The 20,268-nt window shown below is 33.7% G+C and overlaps 2 protein-coding genes across 2 annotated transcripts; one reads left to right on the top strand and one right to left on the bottom strand.

Annotated features, from left to right (window-relative positions):
- Positions 1–397: 397 nt before the first annotated feature.
- Positions 398–1,233, top strand: LOC102604256 (aspartic protease inhibitor 8). The gene has a single exon (NM_001288091.2). The coding sequence runs from the start codon at positions 422–424 to the stop codon at positions 1,082–1,084; it is 663 nt and encodes a 220-aa protein (NP_001275020.2). The 5' UTR covers positions 398–421; the 3' UTR covers positions 1,085–1,233.
- A 16,485-nt stretch (positions 1,234–17,718) lies between these two features.
- LOC102580250 (beta-carotene hydroxylase 1, chloroplastic-like) lies at positions 17,719–18,889 on the bottom strand. The gene is made up of 3 exons (XM_006362618.2): positions 18,335–18,889; positions 18,208–18,267; positions 17,719–17,847 (listed from the first exon to the last, which is right to left on the bottom strand). The coding sequence occupies exons 1-3, from the start codon at positions 18,746–18,748 to the stop codon at positions 17,719–17,721; spliced, it is 603 nt and encodes a 200-aa protein (XP_006362680.2). The 5' UTR covers positions 18,749–18,889.
- Positions 18,890–20,268: the final 1,379 nt, after the last annotated feature.

Here is a 20,268-nt window from a genome sequence, read left to right as displayed (position 1 = left end):
ATAAAAGAAAACATATTTCATCGGGTCCAATCTGAGGAACAGTTTGTCGGATTTTGAGAGTCAAATAATTTAACTTTGACAGTAAATTTAGACATGAAATTTTATTTTATTTTAAAAATAAAATATACATATTTAAACACCATATAAAAAGTACATTTAAGTCACAATAATTAATAATTCAAGATATATGAAAAAGTTTGCGATAAAAAATATACTTATTTGAATTCTGGAATTGCCACAAAGAAAATAAATATTTTTTGGTAAAGATTTAGAGTATTATAATTGAATGAGTAGCTACTCGGACCACTACATGTTTAAAACATGGCAAGGAATATGAGTGTGTTATCACTCTATAAATAGAAGGCTTCATTAGTCTAGAGAACTAGTCACAAGCAATCAATAATACACAAATAAAATCAATATGATGAAGTGTTTATTTTTGTTATGTTTGTGTTTGCTTCCCATTGTGGTGTTTTCATCAACTTTCACTTCCCAAAATCTCATTGACCTACCCAGTGAATCTCCTCTACCTAAGCCGGTACTTGACACAAATGGTAAAGAACTCAATCCTAATTCGAGTTATCGGATTATTTCCATTGGTAGGGGTGCGTTAGGTGGTGATGTATACCTAGGAAAGTCCCCAAATTCAGATGCCCCTTGTCCAGATGGCGTATTCCGTTACAATTCCGATGTTGGACCTAGCGTTACACCCGTTAGATTCATTCCTTTATCTGGAGGTATATTTGAAGATCAACTACTCAACATACAATTCAATATTGCAACAGTGAAATTGTGTGTTAGTTATACAATTTGGAAAGTCGGAAATCTAAATGCATATTTTAGGACGATGTTGTTGGAGACGGGAGGAACCATAGGGCAAGCAGATAGCAGCTATTTCAAGATTGTTAAATTATCAAATTTTGGTTACAACTTATTGTATTGCCCTATTACTCCCCCTTTTCTTTGTCCATTTTGTCGTGATGATAACTTCTGTGCAAAGGTGGGTGTAGTTATTCAAAATGGAAAAAGGCGTTTGGCTCTTGTCAACGAAAATCCTCTTGATGTCTTATTCCAGGAAGTTTAGTAACAAATAATGCCTGCAGATAGACTATACTATGTTTTAGCCTGCCTGCTGGCTAGCTACTATGTTATGTTATGTTGTAAAATAAACACCTGCTAAGGTATATCTATCTATATTTTAGCATGGCTTTCTCAATAAATTGTCTTTCCTTATCGTTTACTATCTTATACCTAATAATGAAATAATAATATCACATATGAGGAACGGGGCAGGTTTAGGCATATATATACGAGTGTAGGGCGGAGTGGGTTAAAACTAATTTTTCTAAATAGGATAAAAATGGGTTGTTGAATGTAGTGATAGTGTAGAAGCTTCCATACGAGTTAGTTACATTGTGAACAGTAATGTCATGAAGTTAGTTAGTAATTCTGTTACAAAGATAACTATGGTTAAGTTAGAATTAACTAAGTGAGTTAGTTAGAGTTCACACTATAAATATGGTTGTATTGATACTCTGTAAGGATTGATTCAGTGAGGATTATTGAATACAATTTCTTCTTTCTTCTTTTCTTCATGGTATCAGAGCAGGGCCCGTCTCACCCGATGTTGGGACCCCCAAAATCAAAATTGCCCACGCACCAGATGCTAAGCACTGGGCGTGAGGTGGGATGTTAAAAGAATGACAAAAGTCCCTATATTTTAGCATGGCTTTCTTAATAAATTGTCTTTCCTTATCGTTTACTATCTTATACCTAATAATGAAATAATAATATCACATATGAGGAACGGGGCAGGTTTAGGCATATATATACGAGTGTAGGGCGGAGTGGGTTAAAACTAATTTTTCTAAATAGGATAAAAATGGGAAATCATAAATAAAATAATTGAGTCCAAATCAAATTAGGAACCCAAAATCGAAACCAAAAGGAATTGGAATTTCTCCCGTGCGTAAAACTGCCTCAACTTCCACCGCCTCTCAACTGGCCACTGCCTTCAGATTCTGCTACGTGGCAGCCTTGAATTCTTTTGCACTTCGTAATTGCACGCACTTCTTATATATTTTATATATTATTATATTGAATTTAATCCATTACGCTGTCTGCTTGATTCCCTTCTTCAACCTTTCATATTTAATTCGTTTTAGCTTCAAACTTCTTCAACTTTACACCAATTTACTCCTACAAATAAAATACATTATTTAGCACAATCCATAAAATCCATGCTAAAAAATGACATATATAAATAATAAATGTGAGGCAAATAATGATTAAAAATAGTATTTTTAGCCTCACATCAAATGGAATCCCAATTCTCTAACCCATTCCTCAAAACATAAGCGTGACACTGCTTTCCTAAGAAAACATGGGCCATCTCTGTAGAAGCTGATATAGAAGACAACAAAGTTACTCTAACCGGACGAGGTCCTCCACAGGATAACATTTCCCCCAAGACCTCGAGTGCTTCCCTTACCATCCCATTTCGTACATAGTTTGATAAAATTATGTTGTAAAGTACCAAATTACAATCAACATATTCCTCAAAAAGCCTTTTTGCCCTATCCATAAATCCACATTTCATATACATATCTACAAGAACATTTACCATAACACTATTAACCTTCAATCCCGCTTTCCCAATATAGCCACACACTCTTTCCGCCAATCCCAAATCCCTCAACTCTGCACAAGCCAATATCACACACACCATTGTCACAGAATTCGGCATAACACCCTCCTCACTCATCTCGAAAAACAAAGAAACTGCCTCTTTGTTGAATGTAGTGATAGTGTAGAAGCTTCCATACGAGTTAGTTACATTGTGAACAGTAATGTCATGAAGTTAGTTAGTAATTCTGTTACAAAGATAACTATGGTTAAGTTAGAATTAACTAAGTGAGTTAGTTAGAGTTCACACTATAAATATGGTTGTATTGATACTCTGTAAAGATTGATTCAGTGAGGATTATTGAATACATATTCTCTTTTCTTCTTTTCTACTATGAGATCGTGTTTGAGCTTAGTCTTCATGGTATCAAAGCTCGAGGAGTTTTGTTGAAGATCTCACTGCTTCTCAGTGCATCTGGAAGATTGTTGCATTGTTCACTTTGCAGTTCAGATCGTGTATAACAATTTCAGCTTACAGGTCTTCATCAATGGCACCTGATCAAACCTCAGAGATTCCTACCAACACAGCTCAGAGTGGTACAATGGTGATTGATGCACATCATCCACTATATCTCCAAGCTTGTGATACACCAGGTAGCTCTCTAGTTTCTATTCAACTCACTGGATCTGAAAATTACTCCTTATGGAGCAGATCGATGAAAATAGGCTTATTAGGCAAAGGCAAGTTAGGGTTTGTTGATGGAAGGTACTCAAAAACTCTGTTCCCAGCCTCTCAACATGATCTCTGGGAGAAGTGTAATGCAATAGTTCTCTCCTGGATTATGATATCTGTTAGTAGGGAGCTTCTTAGTGGAATAGTATATGCTAGTAGTGCTCATCAAGTTTGGGTTGATCTCAAAGAGAGGTTCGACAAAGTTGATGGATCTAGAATTTTTTTTCTACATAAGGAAATTGCTACATTGACTCAAGGAGTCTCTTCTGTAGCTAGCTATTTTTCTAGGCTTAAGGAGCTTTGGATGGAATTTGATTCTCTTATGCCCTGTCCTAGTTATGAATGTGAAGTGTCGAAAACCTATGCTATTCATTTTGAGTATCAGAGGTTGATGCAATTCCTCCTTGGATTGAATGAATCATACAATCAATGTAGAAGTCAGATTATGATGATGGATCCTACACCAAGTGTGAACAAGGCTTATTCCTTGGTGATGGCTGAAGAATGTCAAAGAGTTCTTGGGAAATCCAATATGATCAGTACTGAGACTACTCACTCTGGCCAGCTACCCGATGTCATGGCTTTTTTCAGTCATGGGAGGGGTCCCTACTCTGCATCTGCAGCAGGCCATTTACCTCACTCAGGATCCAATTTCAAACCTCAGAAACAGTCTACCAGTAATTTGTATTGTGACTATTGTAACTGGAAGGGTCACACTAGAGCTGTTTGTTTTAGGTTACATGGTTATCCAACCAATTGGAAGGGCAAGAGAAGAACTAGCCCTGGACCTATTACAGTTGCTAACCTTGCAAGGGGAGTCTCTAATCAGCATAATGGAGGTCACATGGATTTTCCATCTGGTTCAGTGGTTGATGGCCAGGGTCCTTTCACAACTGGTATTGGTAATACAAACGCAGGCAGATCTCAGATGCAACAGAGATCTTCTCAACCAAGTTCCAGTACTGGTATGTCTTACCCTGGTTCTTCTCCTGCTCTTATGACTAATCTGCAGCCATATCCATATCCATCCACACCGTGGGCATATCCTCCTACTCCTCAACAATACATGCAGTCCTCGCAGTCTATTGATCAGGAGAATGGAAGGACTAACACTAAAACCACTATGAAGGCAACAGGTATGACCAACAGTCCTACTCAAGTTCCTGTTGATGCTAAATGGATTATAGATTCTGGAGCATCTAAACACATGGTCAATAACTCTAACCTGCTAACCAAATTTACATCAATCCATGCCTCACAAGAAGGGAGAGTTCATTTGCCAACTGGTAGTTTAGCTAAGGTTGTCAACACTGGTTCTTCACAGATTTTGGGAAGGGTTGGTATACATAATGTACTTCATATTCCTGAGTTCAAGTACAACCTGCTGTCTGTACCAAAGTTAACAAGGGAATTAAACTGTGGTGTGCTATTTTATCCTGACTTTTGTATATTTCAGGACCTCTCCAGTGGGAAGGTGAGGGGGATTGGCAAGTTGGAGGATGATCTATATGTTCTTCAGGTTGATTGTCAGCTGAAGTCACAAGTAGCTCCATTGAAGTCTTCTATAGCTAATGTAGTAGCTGTTTCTAAGTCTGATTCTGTAATACCTGCTAACAGTAGCAATTTGTCTCTTTGGCATAGGAGACTTGGTCATGTACCAATTGCTACTCTAAAAAAACTTGGTTGTTTTAACAATGTATCTTGTAAGTCTGATGTATCCTGCACTGTATGTCCATTAGCTAAACAATCAAGACTTTCTTTTCCATTGAGTCATACCACAACTTCTACTTGTTTTCATACTTTACATGCTGATGTCTGGGGTCCCTACAGAGTGCCTACTCATGATGGAAAGAGATTTTTTCTAACCATAGTTGATGATTGTTCTAGATATACTTGGCTAATCTTACTCAATTCTAAATCTGAGGTGATTGTAGCTCTCAAGGATTTTCTTACTATGGTCAGTAATGTGTTCACAACAACAGTAAAGATTCTGAGGACAGATAATGGGTGTGAATTTTTCAATTCACAGGTAGATACTTTATTACTGTCCCTAGGCATTCTTCATCAAAGTTCCTGTGTCTATACTCCACAGCAAAATGGAGTGGTTGAGAGGAAACACAGACACATCCTAAACACTGCTAGAGCATTAAGGTTTCAAGCAAGTCTGCCACTCAAGTTTTGGGGTGAATGTGTCCTTACAAGTGTGTATCTCATAAACCGAATCCCTTCTACTGTACTTACAGGGAAAACTCCATACAGTGTTCTGTTTAAAACTGGTCCTTCTCTAACTCATTTAAAGGTATCTTCCCATTCCAGCATATAAACTCCACTGTTTCTTGTCCTTACGTTTTTAGAATTGTATGCTAACTCTACTCATACTGTTGTTCCTCCTACAACCCCTTCTTGTCCTACTTCTAAGTCTACTTGTATCCCTGATGTCCCTCCTCCTGTTAGGAGATCTTCCAGGACCAGTAGACCCCCTATATGGATGCAAGATTTCCTTACTTCTCAGTCCAAAACTAGCTGTGTTTATCCAGTATCCAATCATGTCAGCTATGCCAATCTTTCACCTGCCTATGGTCATGCCTTGGCTGCTTATTCCAGCATTGTTGAACCTACATCCTTTACTGAAGCTGCTTCTGATCCACTTTGGGTGAAAGCTATGAAATCAGAGATATCTGCTCTAGAGGACAATCAGACATGGACCATTACTGATCTACCCCCAGACAAGCATCCTATTGGTTGTAAATGGGTGTTTAAGGTTAAGTATCTAGCTTCAGGGGCTGTTGAGAGGTATAAAGCTAGGCTTGTGGCCAAAGGGTTCAATCAGAAAGAAGGGTTGGATTATTCAGAGACTTTTTCTCCTGTTGCAAAGATGGTAACTGTCAGATCAGTATTGGCTATTGTTGCTGCTAAGCACTGGCCTATATTTCAAATGGATGTGCATAATGCTTTTTTACAAGGTGATCTTCCTGAGGAGGTGTATATGGTTATTCCTCCTGGATTTTGCAGACAGGAGGAGTCTGGGAAAGTCTGCAAACTCCATAAGTCACTTTATGGTTTGAAGCAAGCGCCAAGGTGTTGGAATATTAAGTTGACTGAAGCTTTAGTTCAATTAGGCTTTGTTCAAAGTCATTATGATTACTCTCTTTTTACTAAGAATGTAGATCAAAACCTGATAGTAGTGCTGGTATATGTTGATGATCTCTTAGTGACTGGTAGTTGCAATGATCTGATAATTCAAACTAGAAACGACTTGATGCTTAAGTTCAAAATGAAGGATTTGGGGGAACTGAAATTCTTCCTTGGGATTGAATTTTCTAGGTCTCAGGAAGGGTATGTGATGAGCCAAAGAAAATATGCTTTGGAATTGATCTCTGAGATGGGGTTGAGTGGAGCCAAACCAGTCTATACACCTTTGGATCCAAGTTCCAAGCTCACATCAATTGAGTTTGACTCTCATGTGCAAGGATCCAAATCTACAGAAGAAGACATGCCCTTAGAAGATATTGGAAGGTACCAAAGGCTAGTAGGGAGGCTACTATATCTAACAATGACCAGGGTGGATATCTCATTTGCAGTACAAACTCTAAGTCAGTTTATGCATGCTCCCAAACAGTCACATATGGAGGCTGCTCTTAGAGTGGTCAAGTATATCAAGTCAGCACCTGGTTTAGGTTTGTTTATGCCAGCTCAAAGCTCAGGAAACTTAACAATCTATTGTGACTCTGACTGGGGAACTTGTGTGCAAACAAGAAAGTCAGTCACAGGTTATTTGGCAAAATTTAGAGAAGCAATTATTACTTGGAAATCAAAGAAACAGGAAACAGTTGCAAGGAGCTCTGCTGAAGCTGAATTCAGGAGTATGGCTTCAGCAGTTGCAGAAATAACTTGGCTTATTGGAATTTATAAAGAATTAGGAGTAACTATCAAGCAACCAGTGAATCTATTCTGTGATAGCAAGGCTGCTATACAGATTGCAGCTAATCCTATATTTCATGAACGAACTAAACATTTTGACATTGATTGTTATTTTGTGCGAGAAAAAATACTACAGGGAATGGTCAAAACTCATCATGTATCAACTAAAGACCAGCTAGCTGATCTGCTCACAAAAGGTCTATGGAAAGCTCCTCACTCACACTTGATGTCCAAGCTAAGTCTGAAAGATATTTTCCAGCCTTCAGCTTGAGGAAGGGTGTTGAATGTAGTGATAGTGTAGAAGCTTCCATACGAGTTAGTTACATTGTGAACAGTAATGTCATGAAGTTAGTTAGTAATTCTATTACAAAGATAACTATGGTTAAGTTAGAATTAACTAAGTGAGTTAGTTAGAGTTCACACTATAAATATGGTTGTATTGATACTCTGTAAGGATTGATTCAGTGAGGATTATTGAATACAATTTCTTCTTTCTTCTTTTCTTCATGGGTGATATTATTATTAAGGATAAGTAGTTACTTAATCTTAAGAGATTAAATAAGCAGTTGTCATTAGATTCTTATTCTGTGATTTTATTCAAGGACAAAAAGATCAACATTCCATACTTAAAAGAACAATTTCAGTTAAGAATTTGTGCAAATAAGTCACTTGGATAATTTAGCAGTAGTTGAATTTTTTTACAGATAATAACATTATATGAATTCACATTTTCAGATATAATTCAAGAGCTCTTGAGCTTGATCTTGAATTTGTCTTAAACTTGATATTAGATTCAAGGACTTTAAAGCTTGTTCTTGAATTTGTCTTAAACTTAATCTTGGATTCAAGGGCTTTAAAGCTTGTTGTTGAATCTTGAACTTGAACTTTATCTTAATCTTGACTTTACTTGAATTCAAGGGTTTCTAGCTTATTCTTGAATTTGATGGTCTTGATTTTGATCGTTGTTTAACTTGAATGCTTGAATGCAAGCATTAGCTATACATAGGTTGGAGAAGAATATCAAATAAGGTACTAGTACCGCAAGGCTAATGCATGCATTATTTTTTTTTAATACACTCTACCAAACAACCCTTATATGTTTCAGCATACACAATAAGATTGTTTGCAAAAAAAAAATTAATGTAGGAAAAATAAACTCCAATTACAACTAAAATATGAAGAAATAAAAATATTTTATTAATTTTATGTGATCGAAAGAAAGAGTCATCATCTACTTTTGTTAATTGATTTAGTACGTCCCATTTCCTCTCTTTATCCTATCAATTAACGCAAATAATGTTTTGTGTATTTTCTTGCGTTAAGTATTTTATGTAAGAATTATTATTAATTATTTCTTACTTATGGCCCAAGTTTACTCGTAATCCAAGTAATACCATAAATAATATTTAATAAGGAATAGATCTCGTCCGTACATTGGTTACTTGATGGACGTACCAGATTAAGTCATAACCTCTATAAATTGGTCCTCCCTCCATTCATTAGGGTTACCATATATTCTCTACATTAATTCCATCGCTGACGGTTGTGGTGATATAAAGTTAGGGCAAGGAGGTAGAAATCAATTTATGACTAACGCTTCCGCTTCTCTCTGTGATGACGTCTTTCGCATCAGATATGTGCCCCTAACAATCTCTATGTAAGATTATCGTGTTCAAGATCCTAAAAATATTTAATCTTATATGTGGCATTAGAGTCTGGATTATTTGAACTGATAATCTTTATGTATGAAATACGCTTCATCGTGCATAATTGTCTGCTTGTTTAATGACTCGCATCGTGTTTCATAGTGGCCCACTGAAAGTCGAAAGAAAGGCTACAAAAATAAGGTGTTCTAAATAAACAATCATACATTAATATATTATATTTAATAATTCATGGTATAGTATTAAATTAATATCATAATGCAGACTCATTGTTTTTAACGGTTGTAAATTAATAACTTAATGGTCCAATCAATTATGTTGAATCTTTTGTAGTACCTAATTTTGTACTTGACTATTTAAGGTGTTTGAACTCTTATGTTTAATGAAGTCTTGTTAGCAAAGTTTAATTTGCACAAATTCTCAAAAAATCTTAATTTTCCCATAATGTAATAATTATGTTTTGTTTTTAAATTATGCGATAAATTAAAGAGGTCGTTATACTAAACAATAAATAATATGTGTGTACTTTGTGCAAAATAGTTTGTTAGTCACCAAAGTGGCCAAACTAGAGAAATTAACGTCTACACATGCATATAATGTTTATTACATATAATGTATATAATGTTTATGATCACTTGTTGCATGTATTATGTTTCTATAGTTTGTTAGTCATCAAAGTGGCCAAATTAGAAAAATTAACGTCTACACATATAATATTTATGATCACTTGATACATGTATTATGTTTCTATAGTTTGTTTAGTCATTCAAAGTGGCCAAACTAGAGAAATTAACGTCTACACATATCATATTTATGATCACTTGATGCATGTATTATGTTTCTACAGTTTGTTAGTCACCAAAGTGGCCAAACTAGAAAAATTAGCGTCTACACATATAATATTTATGATCACTTGATGCATGTATTATGTTTCTATAGTTTGTTAGTCACCAAAGTGGCCGAACTAAAATGTTTAAAATTATTCACATGCACAAATTTTATGAGATTATGTATGCATTTGTATTCATATAGCTTGTTAGTCACCAAAGTGGCCAAACTAGTATGGTTAAGAAAAATATGCACTCATAAAATTTTTTTATCTATGAAGGTTAATTAAATGCCTATATTGAAAAATAAATAGATAAATTGACTTTCACTATTGCTAGAACTTAAAAATTAACCAAATGTGAATCTATCATTCTACGAATAGTGAAAAATTATGAGGTAAATTAATATTCTCAATCAAACATATATTGTATATCCAAAGATGTTGTTTATGTTTGGTTAAAATAATTTAATTGCCTATTAAAGATTTAAAAAATGGCATTTAAATTATGATAGTGTGTCGTAGTATCTACCCAAAGGAGAATTACGTTATACTTTTATCATTTTACTGAATTCACATTATTTTTGATATGTTAGCATGCATATTTAGTTGCAGTTATTCCTCGTCATTCACATGCTTTGTCTGTTATTGTGTTGAATGGATTGAACTTCTCTGAATGGCATGAACAAGTCTAGTTCCACTTAGGAGTGATGGATCTTGACTTGGCTCTACTGAATGACAAACCTACTGTCATTACTTATACGAGCAGTGAGAATGAGAAGTTTTTCCATAAATAATGGGAGCGCTCTAACAGATTGAGTCTTATGTTCATGCGAATGTTTTCATTCTGATGATAAGTTTCTCGCTAGTACACTAATGGCTGAACTCACGACCATGAAGTTTGATGTGTCGCGCAGTATGCAAAATCATATCATCGAGATGACCAACATTGCAGCAAAACTTTTGACATTGCGTCTTGAGTATAGACCATTCCAAATTAAATATTACACTATTAAGGATAAGTGGGATGTTAGTGAATTGTCCAGTATGCTTACTCAAGAGGAGTCAAGACTTAAGAAATAAGGTCTTTCCATTAACCTCATAGGTCAATGAGCTGGTAAAAGACTTAAAGTGAAGGCCAACAAGTTTTAGAAAAAGAAAGCACCTGCCAAAGTTCTACAAGATGCTCATAAGGAACTCAAGGACAATGTGTGTCGTTTCTGTAGAAAGGAAGGACACTTCCACTTAATGAAAATTTTGCTTATTTGTGGCATAAACGTTTGGGTCATATATCCAAAGAAAGATTAAAAAGATTAGTAAAGAATGAGATTCTTCTGAATCTGAATTTTATTGATCTTGATATATGTTTGGATTGCATTAAAGGAAAGCAAACCAAGCATACCAAGAAAGGTGCCACAAGGAGCACTCAACTTCTTGAAATTATACACACTGATATTTGCGGATCCTTTGATGTTCCATCTTTTTGTGGAGAAAAATATTTTATGATCACCTTTATTGATGATTTTTCACGTTATGAATTTATCTATTTGTTGAAAGAAAAATCTCAAGCAGCGGACGCTATTAATGTGTACGTTAATGAGGTTGAAAGACAATTAGATAGGAAAGTAAAAATCATTAGGTCAAATAGAGGTAGTGAATATTATGGAAAGTATAACGAATCAGGACAATGTCCAGGTCCATTTGCAAAATTTCTTGAAGAACATGGCATATGTGCACAATATACTATGCCAGGAACACCTCAACAAAATGGTGTTGCAGAAAGGCGTAATCGAACACTTATGGATATGGTTAGGAGTATGATGAGTAATTCATCATTACCCAAATCATTGTGGATGTATGCTCTTACAACCGCTGTATATTTGTTAAACAGGATTCCTAGTAAGGCAGTTCCAAAGACCCATTTTGAACTGTGGACGGGAAGGAAGCCTAGTTTAAGACTCCTACATGTTTGGGATTGTCAAGCGGAAGCTAGAGTTTATAATCCACATGAAAAGAAATTATATTCTCGAATGGTAAGTGGTTACTTTATTGGATATCCAGAGAAATCTAAAGGGTATAGGTTTTACTGTCCAAATCATAGTTCAAGAATTGTTGAAACCGATAATGCAAAATTCATTGAGAATGGTGAAGTTAGTGGAAGTGTTGAACGACAGAGTGTGGTAATCAATGAGGTAAGAGTAAATACTTCATTTAACAATGTTGAACAATATTTGGGTGAAACACTTCAAGAAGGAACTAACTCACAAGTATCTGACGCACATTGGAATTAATAAAGATCCGATTTCATTTTTACAGGCCATAGAAAACACTGAGTCTGCTAAATGGATTGATGCCATGAATGAAGAGTTAAAATCCATGGAATACAACAAAGTCTGATATCTTGTTCAATTATCAGAAAGTTCTAAAAGAATCGGATGTAGATAGGTCTTCAAGACCAAATGCAATTCAAATAGAAATATTGAACGATATAAAACCAGACTTGTTGCTAAAGGATACACTCAAAAAGGAGGCATTGATTATAAAGAGACCTTTTCACCGGTTTCAAAGAAAGACTCATTAAGAATTGTTTTGACTTTGATAGCTCATTATGATTTAGAGTTATATCAAATGGATGTGAAAACTTTCTTTCTTAATGGAGACCTCGAGGAAGATGTTTTTATGGATCAACTAGAGGGTTTCGAAATTAAAGAAATAAAAATCAAATGATGTGTAAGCTAAAGAAGTTAATATATGAACTCAAACAAGCCTCATGACAATGGTATATAAAGTTTAATGATACCATAACATCTTTTGGTTTTAACGAGATTACTGTTGATCGGTGTATATACCAAAAGATCAGTAGGAATAAGTTTATATTTTTAGTCCTATATGTTGATGACATTTTACTTGTTGCTAATGATTTAGGCATATTGCATGAGACAAATGACTTTCTCTCTATGAACTTTGAAATGAAAGATATGGGTGAGACATTCTATGTGATAGGGATAGAAATATTCCACGATAGATCACAAAGATTATTGAGACTGTCTCAAAAGGGCTATATCGACAGAGTTCTAGAGAGATTTAACATGAACAATTGTTCAGCAAGAATAGTTCCTATTAAAAAAAATGGGACAAATTTAATCTCATGCAATGCCCAAAGAATGATGTAGAGCGAAAAGAAATGAAATCAATTCCTTCATCTTCTATTGTTGAAAGTTTGATGTATGTTCAAACTTGCACAAGACCGGATAGTAGTTTTGCGGTCGGAATGCTAAGAAGATATCATAGTAACCCTGGAATTGATCATTGGAAAATTGCAAAGAAAGTGTATGGCATGTTATGAAGCCACAATTCATGCATTATGGCTGCAGAACTTTATTTCAGGACTTGGGGTTGTCGACACCATTACCAAGCTGCTGAAAATTTATTGTGATAATACTGCAACAATATTCTTCTTCAAGAACAATAAGTACTTCAAATGTGCCAAACATATGAAATTAAAGTACTTTACTATTAAGGAAGAAGTTCAGAAACAAAGAGTGTTACTTGAAAATATTAGAACTTAATTTCATGATTGCAGATCCGTTAACAAAGGGCTTACAACCAAAGACATTTAAAGAACATGTTCAAAGAATGGGTCTTGATTGTACTTATGATTGATACATTTATGATGTTTTAACACTCTGAGCTCAATTATGTGTTTCCAATACACATTAACGAATTTCTTGTTTCTCATAATGGTGTACACATTATTGTTTTGAGATATTACAAGATTAGTCTCTATGAGACATTATTGTGGACCGTAATGTTATATGTTTTTATAGCTTACGAACCTAGTATGATAAGTTGCTAGTAGTATATGGAAGGAAGTATGTAGCTTAAAATTTATGTACAACCGCCATAACTCGCATTAGTAGTTTGTTATATGTGGTATGTATGATGGACATTATAGAAGAGGTTTGTTATATGCACAACTAATGTTTATGAAATATTAATGTTATATGGTCATTGGACCAAGTGGAAGAATGTAAGAATTATTATTAATTATTTCTTACTTATGACCCAAGTTTACTTGTAACCCAAGTAATACCATAAATCATATTTAATAAGGAATAAATCTTGTCCGTACATTGGTTACTTGATGGACGTACCAGATTAAGTCATAACCTCTATAAATTGTCCTCCCTCCACCCATTAGGGTTATCACATATGCTCTACATTAATTTCATCGCTGACGATTGTGGTGACATAAAGTTAGGGCAAGGAGATAGAAGTCAATTTACGACTAACGCTTTCGCTTCTCTCTGTGATGATGTCTTTCGCATCAGGTATGTGCCCCTAACAATCTCTATGTAAGATTATCGTGTTCAAGATCCTGAAAGTATTTAATCTTACATTTTATTGTTAAAACTTTATCTATAGCACGTAAAAATCATGTTTTATGACTATTCTCCTACGTGGAACCAATAAAGCAAATTACATATTAGGGGTTACTCCCTCTAACTCAATATAAATGAATTATTGACATTATTTTATATTGAAAAATATACGAGTCTTACATATTTTCTAAGGATGTCACATCCTAACAAGTCAATTGTATTGTATTAGAGGGAGTACCAAAATAGTGTTTGGCAAATAAGTGGGATCCATATAGATAAATATTGATAGTGTCATTAAATATTATTAAATAAGAAAATGTCTCTTTTTTAGATTAACTAAAAAATATGAATCATATAAATTGAAACGAATGGAGTATCAATTTATGTAACCATTTTTTCCCGTTTAAGTTTATTCAAAAAAAAAAATCATCTTTTTATAATTAAATAATTTTTTTACACTTAAAACACTTTTAACAAAATTGGTCAAATACTAATTGCTACTTAAAACTACTTTTAAAATTTACTAGCTAAATGCAGACTATTTCTTACCAAAAATAGATTTCAGAAACTTGGCCAAATTAACATGCTATTAGTTTATTAAATAAAATATGTCAATTCTATCTAGAGGTACACATAAAATTGAAAGCTTGATTTGAAGAACTATCTAATTATATTTCCTCTCTCATGCAAACCCTATCTTTGCCAATCGCAGATTCATATCAAATAAGACCATTGATTTATCATTCAAAATTCAAAATAGAGGAAGAGACAACAAAAGTGATGGCTTGGACTCCATTTCCAAATCTTTTACTCACATGCTATATATGTGAAGGAATCTATTTTCTCATCGGCATAATCGATCAGTTGACACTCCTCTACATCGATCTTGACATGACAACAATCAATATGACTCGACTTAGTTGTGCAAAAGTGAAGGTTTCAGTGGAAAACTTATCCGATCATATGTTAGAATGAATATAAAAAATGAAAATATTGGAGAAATAAGGACAGTGAACGTGAAACAGTATAATTATTTGTCTAAATATTGTAAGGAATGGAATGCAAGTTGTAGGGTCATTATATGCATGAATGTAGATTTTAGAGTCATACACTCTGAATTAGTTTATGTTGCGTTGGTTTGGGAGCATTTTAATATTATTAAATAAAATACTAATGGTTAAGAATTTCTTATTTCTCCGGGAGGTAAGACTGTGATTATTAAACACATTCTCCAATCTCAGGCTCTACATACTTTTGCTGGGTTAATACCTCAGATGGTCACTCAACTATCTAGTCTTTCCTCAGAAAGTCACTCATATGGTGATTTTTTAGTGAAAATTAAAAGTTGAGTGACTTTTTGAGGCAAAAGTGGATAGTTGAGTGACCATCTGAGGTATTAACCCTACTTTTGCTGCCTCCTGTCACTGTTCTTAAAGAAATTGAAATGCAGTTTAATTTGTAAATTTCTTCTGGGGTGAAAAAGATGGTAAGAATAGCTATCACTGGTCTTCTTGGGAGAATATGTGTTTTCTATGAAAGAAGGTGGTCAAGAAACAACTGACCATGTTTTTGCAGGAAGTGAAATGGTCAAACATACGTGGGACATCATCTTTAGGCCATTGGGACTTAACATAGGGCATATAATAAATGCTAGCTATCATCTGGCAGTGGTGGAGACAACAACTCAAAGAATATCATCCATAAATTTCTACTCCGATGATAGTGTACGTGCTGAGAAATTTGGAAAGCAAGGTGCACTCAAAAATACGAGAATAGAAAAATCTCTGTTTTCAATCTTTGTTTCAGATTAAGGGAATTGGAGCAGAGTTTGTCTTATGACCGAGAACTTCAAAACAGTGATTACATGTAAGATGATCAAATAGATTACGCCATCAGGAACAACTTGGAAGCTTAAATTGGATTTTCCCACCTTTCGAAGAAGAGCCAAGAAGACTAATACCTGGCATTTTGATCCACCTTGAATACTTTTATTTATATGCATTAACAATTCTAGTTTAAATGCATTAGTATAGTTGTTTTGTTTTGTTAAGATTTCTGGATCAGAACCTTAATAGGACAGAATCTTCTTGTCCTAAGATGTAAAAGGAGGTTAGGCTTTATGTCCCCCTCCATTTGGTTGTTAATATCATTAAGTTAAGAAAAAAAAAAAAGATACACAAGAAAAATATAGAGTGCATAAAGTTTGTCAAAAAGAGAGTTATTATTAGTTGAAGGGATGTGTTCTTTTTGTGGAGCTTTGAACTCAACTCTTGTCCAGAGTTGTTGAGTTATACTTTGTGATTAGGTTGTTCTATCCGAGAGGGGACAAATCAAGAAGGACTGCTGCTGGACTGGTGAAAAACATTTGTTGCAGTGGACGTGAATCTCTTTAAAGAGAGCGGAATATCCACGCCTCAGAATGAAGAGATTTTTATAGATTTTTATTTCTTCATTTTGTTTTCAGTTGTAATCCTGCAATTTTGTTATATTGTAATTTTTCACTAACAGTTTATAAGAAGGTTAATGTTAACAGGGATGAGGAATGACCAAAAGGGGAATTATATATTCTCTCCATCCTAAAATATTTGTTACATTTTGCTTTTTAAAAGTCAAATTATATGAACTTTTACTAAGATGTTAAAATGCATATTTGTATCACACTAATATGAAAAAAATCACAAACTTATAATACGTTATGTATAGCTTTAAATATATAAATTTTAGTTTTAAAATGTAATTCAATACTTCCCAAAAAAAAATCCAAAAAGAAATCCCTACAACAATAGTTTTGGATATTTCTATCTTGCCATCCAACAAATACGCTGCCAATAAGGAATGTAAAAAATATAGATCTCTTAATTAGTTTAATCATGATTCATGAGGTGTTTTCTTTAAGTAGATTTTGACCCTTAGATTTGATAAGATTAAAACTATACAGGATAAACTGGACACAAAGATTACTCTCTCTCCCTTTCAATTTAGATTACACTAGTGACTAGACATGATATTTTCTAAGAAAAAAAAAATATGATTCAAAACGAGCCTTATAAATTGTTTAGTAAATTCCGAGAGGTAAAAAGGCCTTTTCCTTCATAAAATATTTATCTTTAAAAAGTAAGGTGTTTGGATAATTTTTTGAAAGAAAATAATTAAGGGGCTTCTGGAGAATAGCAAAAGATTTTTTTAAAGATAAAAAGGTTGTTTTTTTTTCCTCAAAAATTAAAAGTGCTTTTTGAAAAGAAAAAAAATCTTATAATATTAATTTTGAAAAATCATAAAGGATAAATTAGTTAAATCATATTTCTTATATAAATTACAATTAGATTGAAAAATTAAAATAAAAGAGGTAAGCATAAGCACAAAGGAAAGGAGGTATGTTGAAAGAAATCAAAGGGAGATTTATGTTTTCTCTCTTTTTGTTTCTATCTATAATTACTCGGTAGATAAACTCCTTGACTTGATGAATTTTTTTGATACAAGAAGACATATTTCATCATGATTATAATTCTTCATGTCCAATTTGTTAAATAGTTTAATTTTAATCGTAAATTTAGACATGAAATTTTTTTAAAAAATTAAAATAAAATTAGTGTCTAATAATTTAGTGTAAATTTGGAAATTAACCTCGTGCATGTGCCATAAAGAAGCATGCCATAGTGCTCTATGAGCCCATCTCGCCCAGTACTCCATTCCTACCTGAAGGACCACAGCATTAAATTACAGCAAATCAGCTCATCACGAAACTTTTATTACTACTTTTTAAACATTGTCTGTTTCAATTTACATGACATAGTTTGAATTTTGAGTCAAATAAAGTTAACTTGTTACTGCAATTAATAAGTCCTTCGAATATTTTTAATTGTTAATTTTTATGAATTATGTTTTTTTCTATTTAACTTCTAAATATGTAGTAATATTTTAAAAAGACCTTAAAGGTTTATGTCCTAATACACGGTTAAAATAATAATAAAAAATTTCAAATTAGAAATATGTCATACAAATTGGGACAAAATGGAAGAAGTATTGAACATGAGAAGAAGAAAAAACGGAACTTACGGCAGCGCCAAACGAGAGAGTGAATGTAGCTAACATTTCAGAAAAAGGCACTTCTCCACCCTATCCAAAAAGCTTAAGATTAAGCTTAAGAAAGAAGAAGCAAAAGAATGGAGTAATTAATTAGTACCTCCATTTGCCATGAAAATCTGTAATAAACTGACAAAATCGCCATAGAAGTAATCCCTAAACTAGACATGACAGCCGCCACAAGATAAGTAAACCTCTCCGATTTCTTCCTCGCCAATTTTTCCGCCAGCCAACAGGCAGCTAAACTCTTCTCCTCATTAATCTCTACTTGTATCTGATCCTGTATTACTTCACTCTCACTTTGGATAGTACTATTCAATTTCTCATTCTTCAGCACAAAGCAAACCGCCAACCTCGGCTTTCTTCGAGACAGCAAAATTGCGCCAAAATTGCGAGTTAACGGAGAGAAGAACAGAACTGGCGGGGCGGTTGAGGCGGATTTTGGACCGCGAAACGGGTTGTGACGGAGGCAAATAGTTCGGGAACCAGCGGAGGCTGAAATTCCGGCCGCCATGGACGGTGGAGGATCCAAATTAGCTGATGAGTGAAATTGAAAGGGCAGGTTAAGTGGACAAATACGATGGATATTCAGTTTGTGGAGTGCTTGTGGAAAGTGTATAAATAGAGTGCAAATGTTACGTTGCTGAACGTGTTGGCACACGTTGTTGCCATTAAGCATGGAGGGAACTGGGGTCCTCTTAACTAACTAGTTGTTGAACTTATGGTCCCCGTTTCTGCAAATACTACAAGATTGCCACTTTTAGTAATTTAATTTTCTCACAATACTAAAGTAGTTTCACTCCCTTCTAAATTTTAATTATTATTTTTTGTATAATTAAATGGTATTTGCTATCCACTAATTCATAAATCTTGAAAAAAGTTTTATTTTGTTAACATCTTTAAAAAGAAATTACGAAACCTAATTTTAGAAAATTGTTCGTATGCGATGAAATAATATCAATTAGTTACGTAAAACACAACTTTAAGGGGTCGTTTGGTGTGAAGGATTACATAAAATAGTCATGTGATTAAATTGTAGTGTCACTTAATTTGTTGTTTGGTTGACATATCCGGTATAACTTATACCAGGATTAATAATTAGTACCGGGATAAGTTATCCCTCCCCATGGGTGGTATAGTAATTTCAGGATAACTTATCCCAGGATAAAATAAGTAAATGACAAAAATATCGTTTTAAACCTTTTTTATACATCACTTTTCACATTCATGAAGGGTACTTTTGTAAGCAAATAAATTGTTCTTAAAATTTATGCAAAGCCTATTATTTTAATACAATAAACCAAACACTCAATAAAAAATAATCTCAACATAATTTATCTCATCATAACTAATCACATCATAATTTATCCTATCATAACTAATTCCGCCGTAACTTGAATTCAAACCAAACGACTCCTAATTATTTGAGTATAGAAAATAACACCTTACTAGTTTAATTAATGAAAAATAACGAGATAGAGAAAAATAAAAATTACAAAACTATAAAGGAAAAAAATTAATTACATAAAACACAAATTTGATGAGTATATCCCATTGATATATCTAAAGTCATATAAAAAAGATACTTTATTAATTTAATTAATGAAGAACAATATGAGAGAAAAATAAAATAAAAAATAAAAATTGTTAAAATAAAATAATATAATCATCAATACAAATTTAACTATTTGAATATATCTCGTAACGTAACGTATTTAAAATTTCATACTTAAACAATCCCATATTAATTTTGATTAATGAAAAACAACAAAAGAAAAAACAAAAATATATTAAAAAAATAAGAATAAAAATTGACCATGAAAGGGCATAAGAGGAAAGGGCGGTGGGATAAATCGGCGCAGTTTTTATTTTATTTTTTTGGAATGACGGTTATCGCTTAAATATTCAAAAACTCCGCTAAATTTAAGCATGAATTGGGAAATGGGACGTGTCTAATTTTACTAGGTGAACCAAATTTTTTAATTTTCTATTGTATGACAAAATTTGGCACTTTTTGGTTTAGGCAACAGCCAA

Source organism: Solanum tuberosum, unplaced genomic scaffold (assembly GCF_000226075.1).
Source record: "Solanum tuberosum cultivar DM 1-3 516 R44 unplaced genomic scaffold, SolTub_3.0 scf00400, whole genome shotgun sequence".
Taxonomy (NCBI): domain Eukaryota; kingdom Viridiplantae; phylum Streptophyta; class Magnoliopsida; order Solanales; family Solanaceae; genus Solanum; species Solanum tuberosum.
Note: the sequence above shows the minus strand (reverse complement) of the source record. Positions and strands in the feature narration are given on the sequence as shown.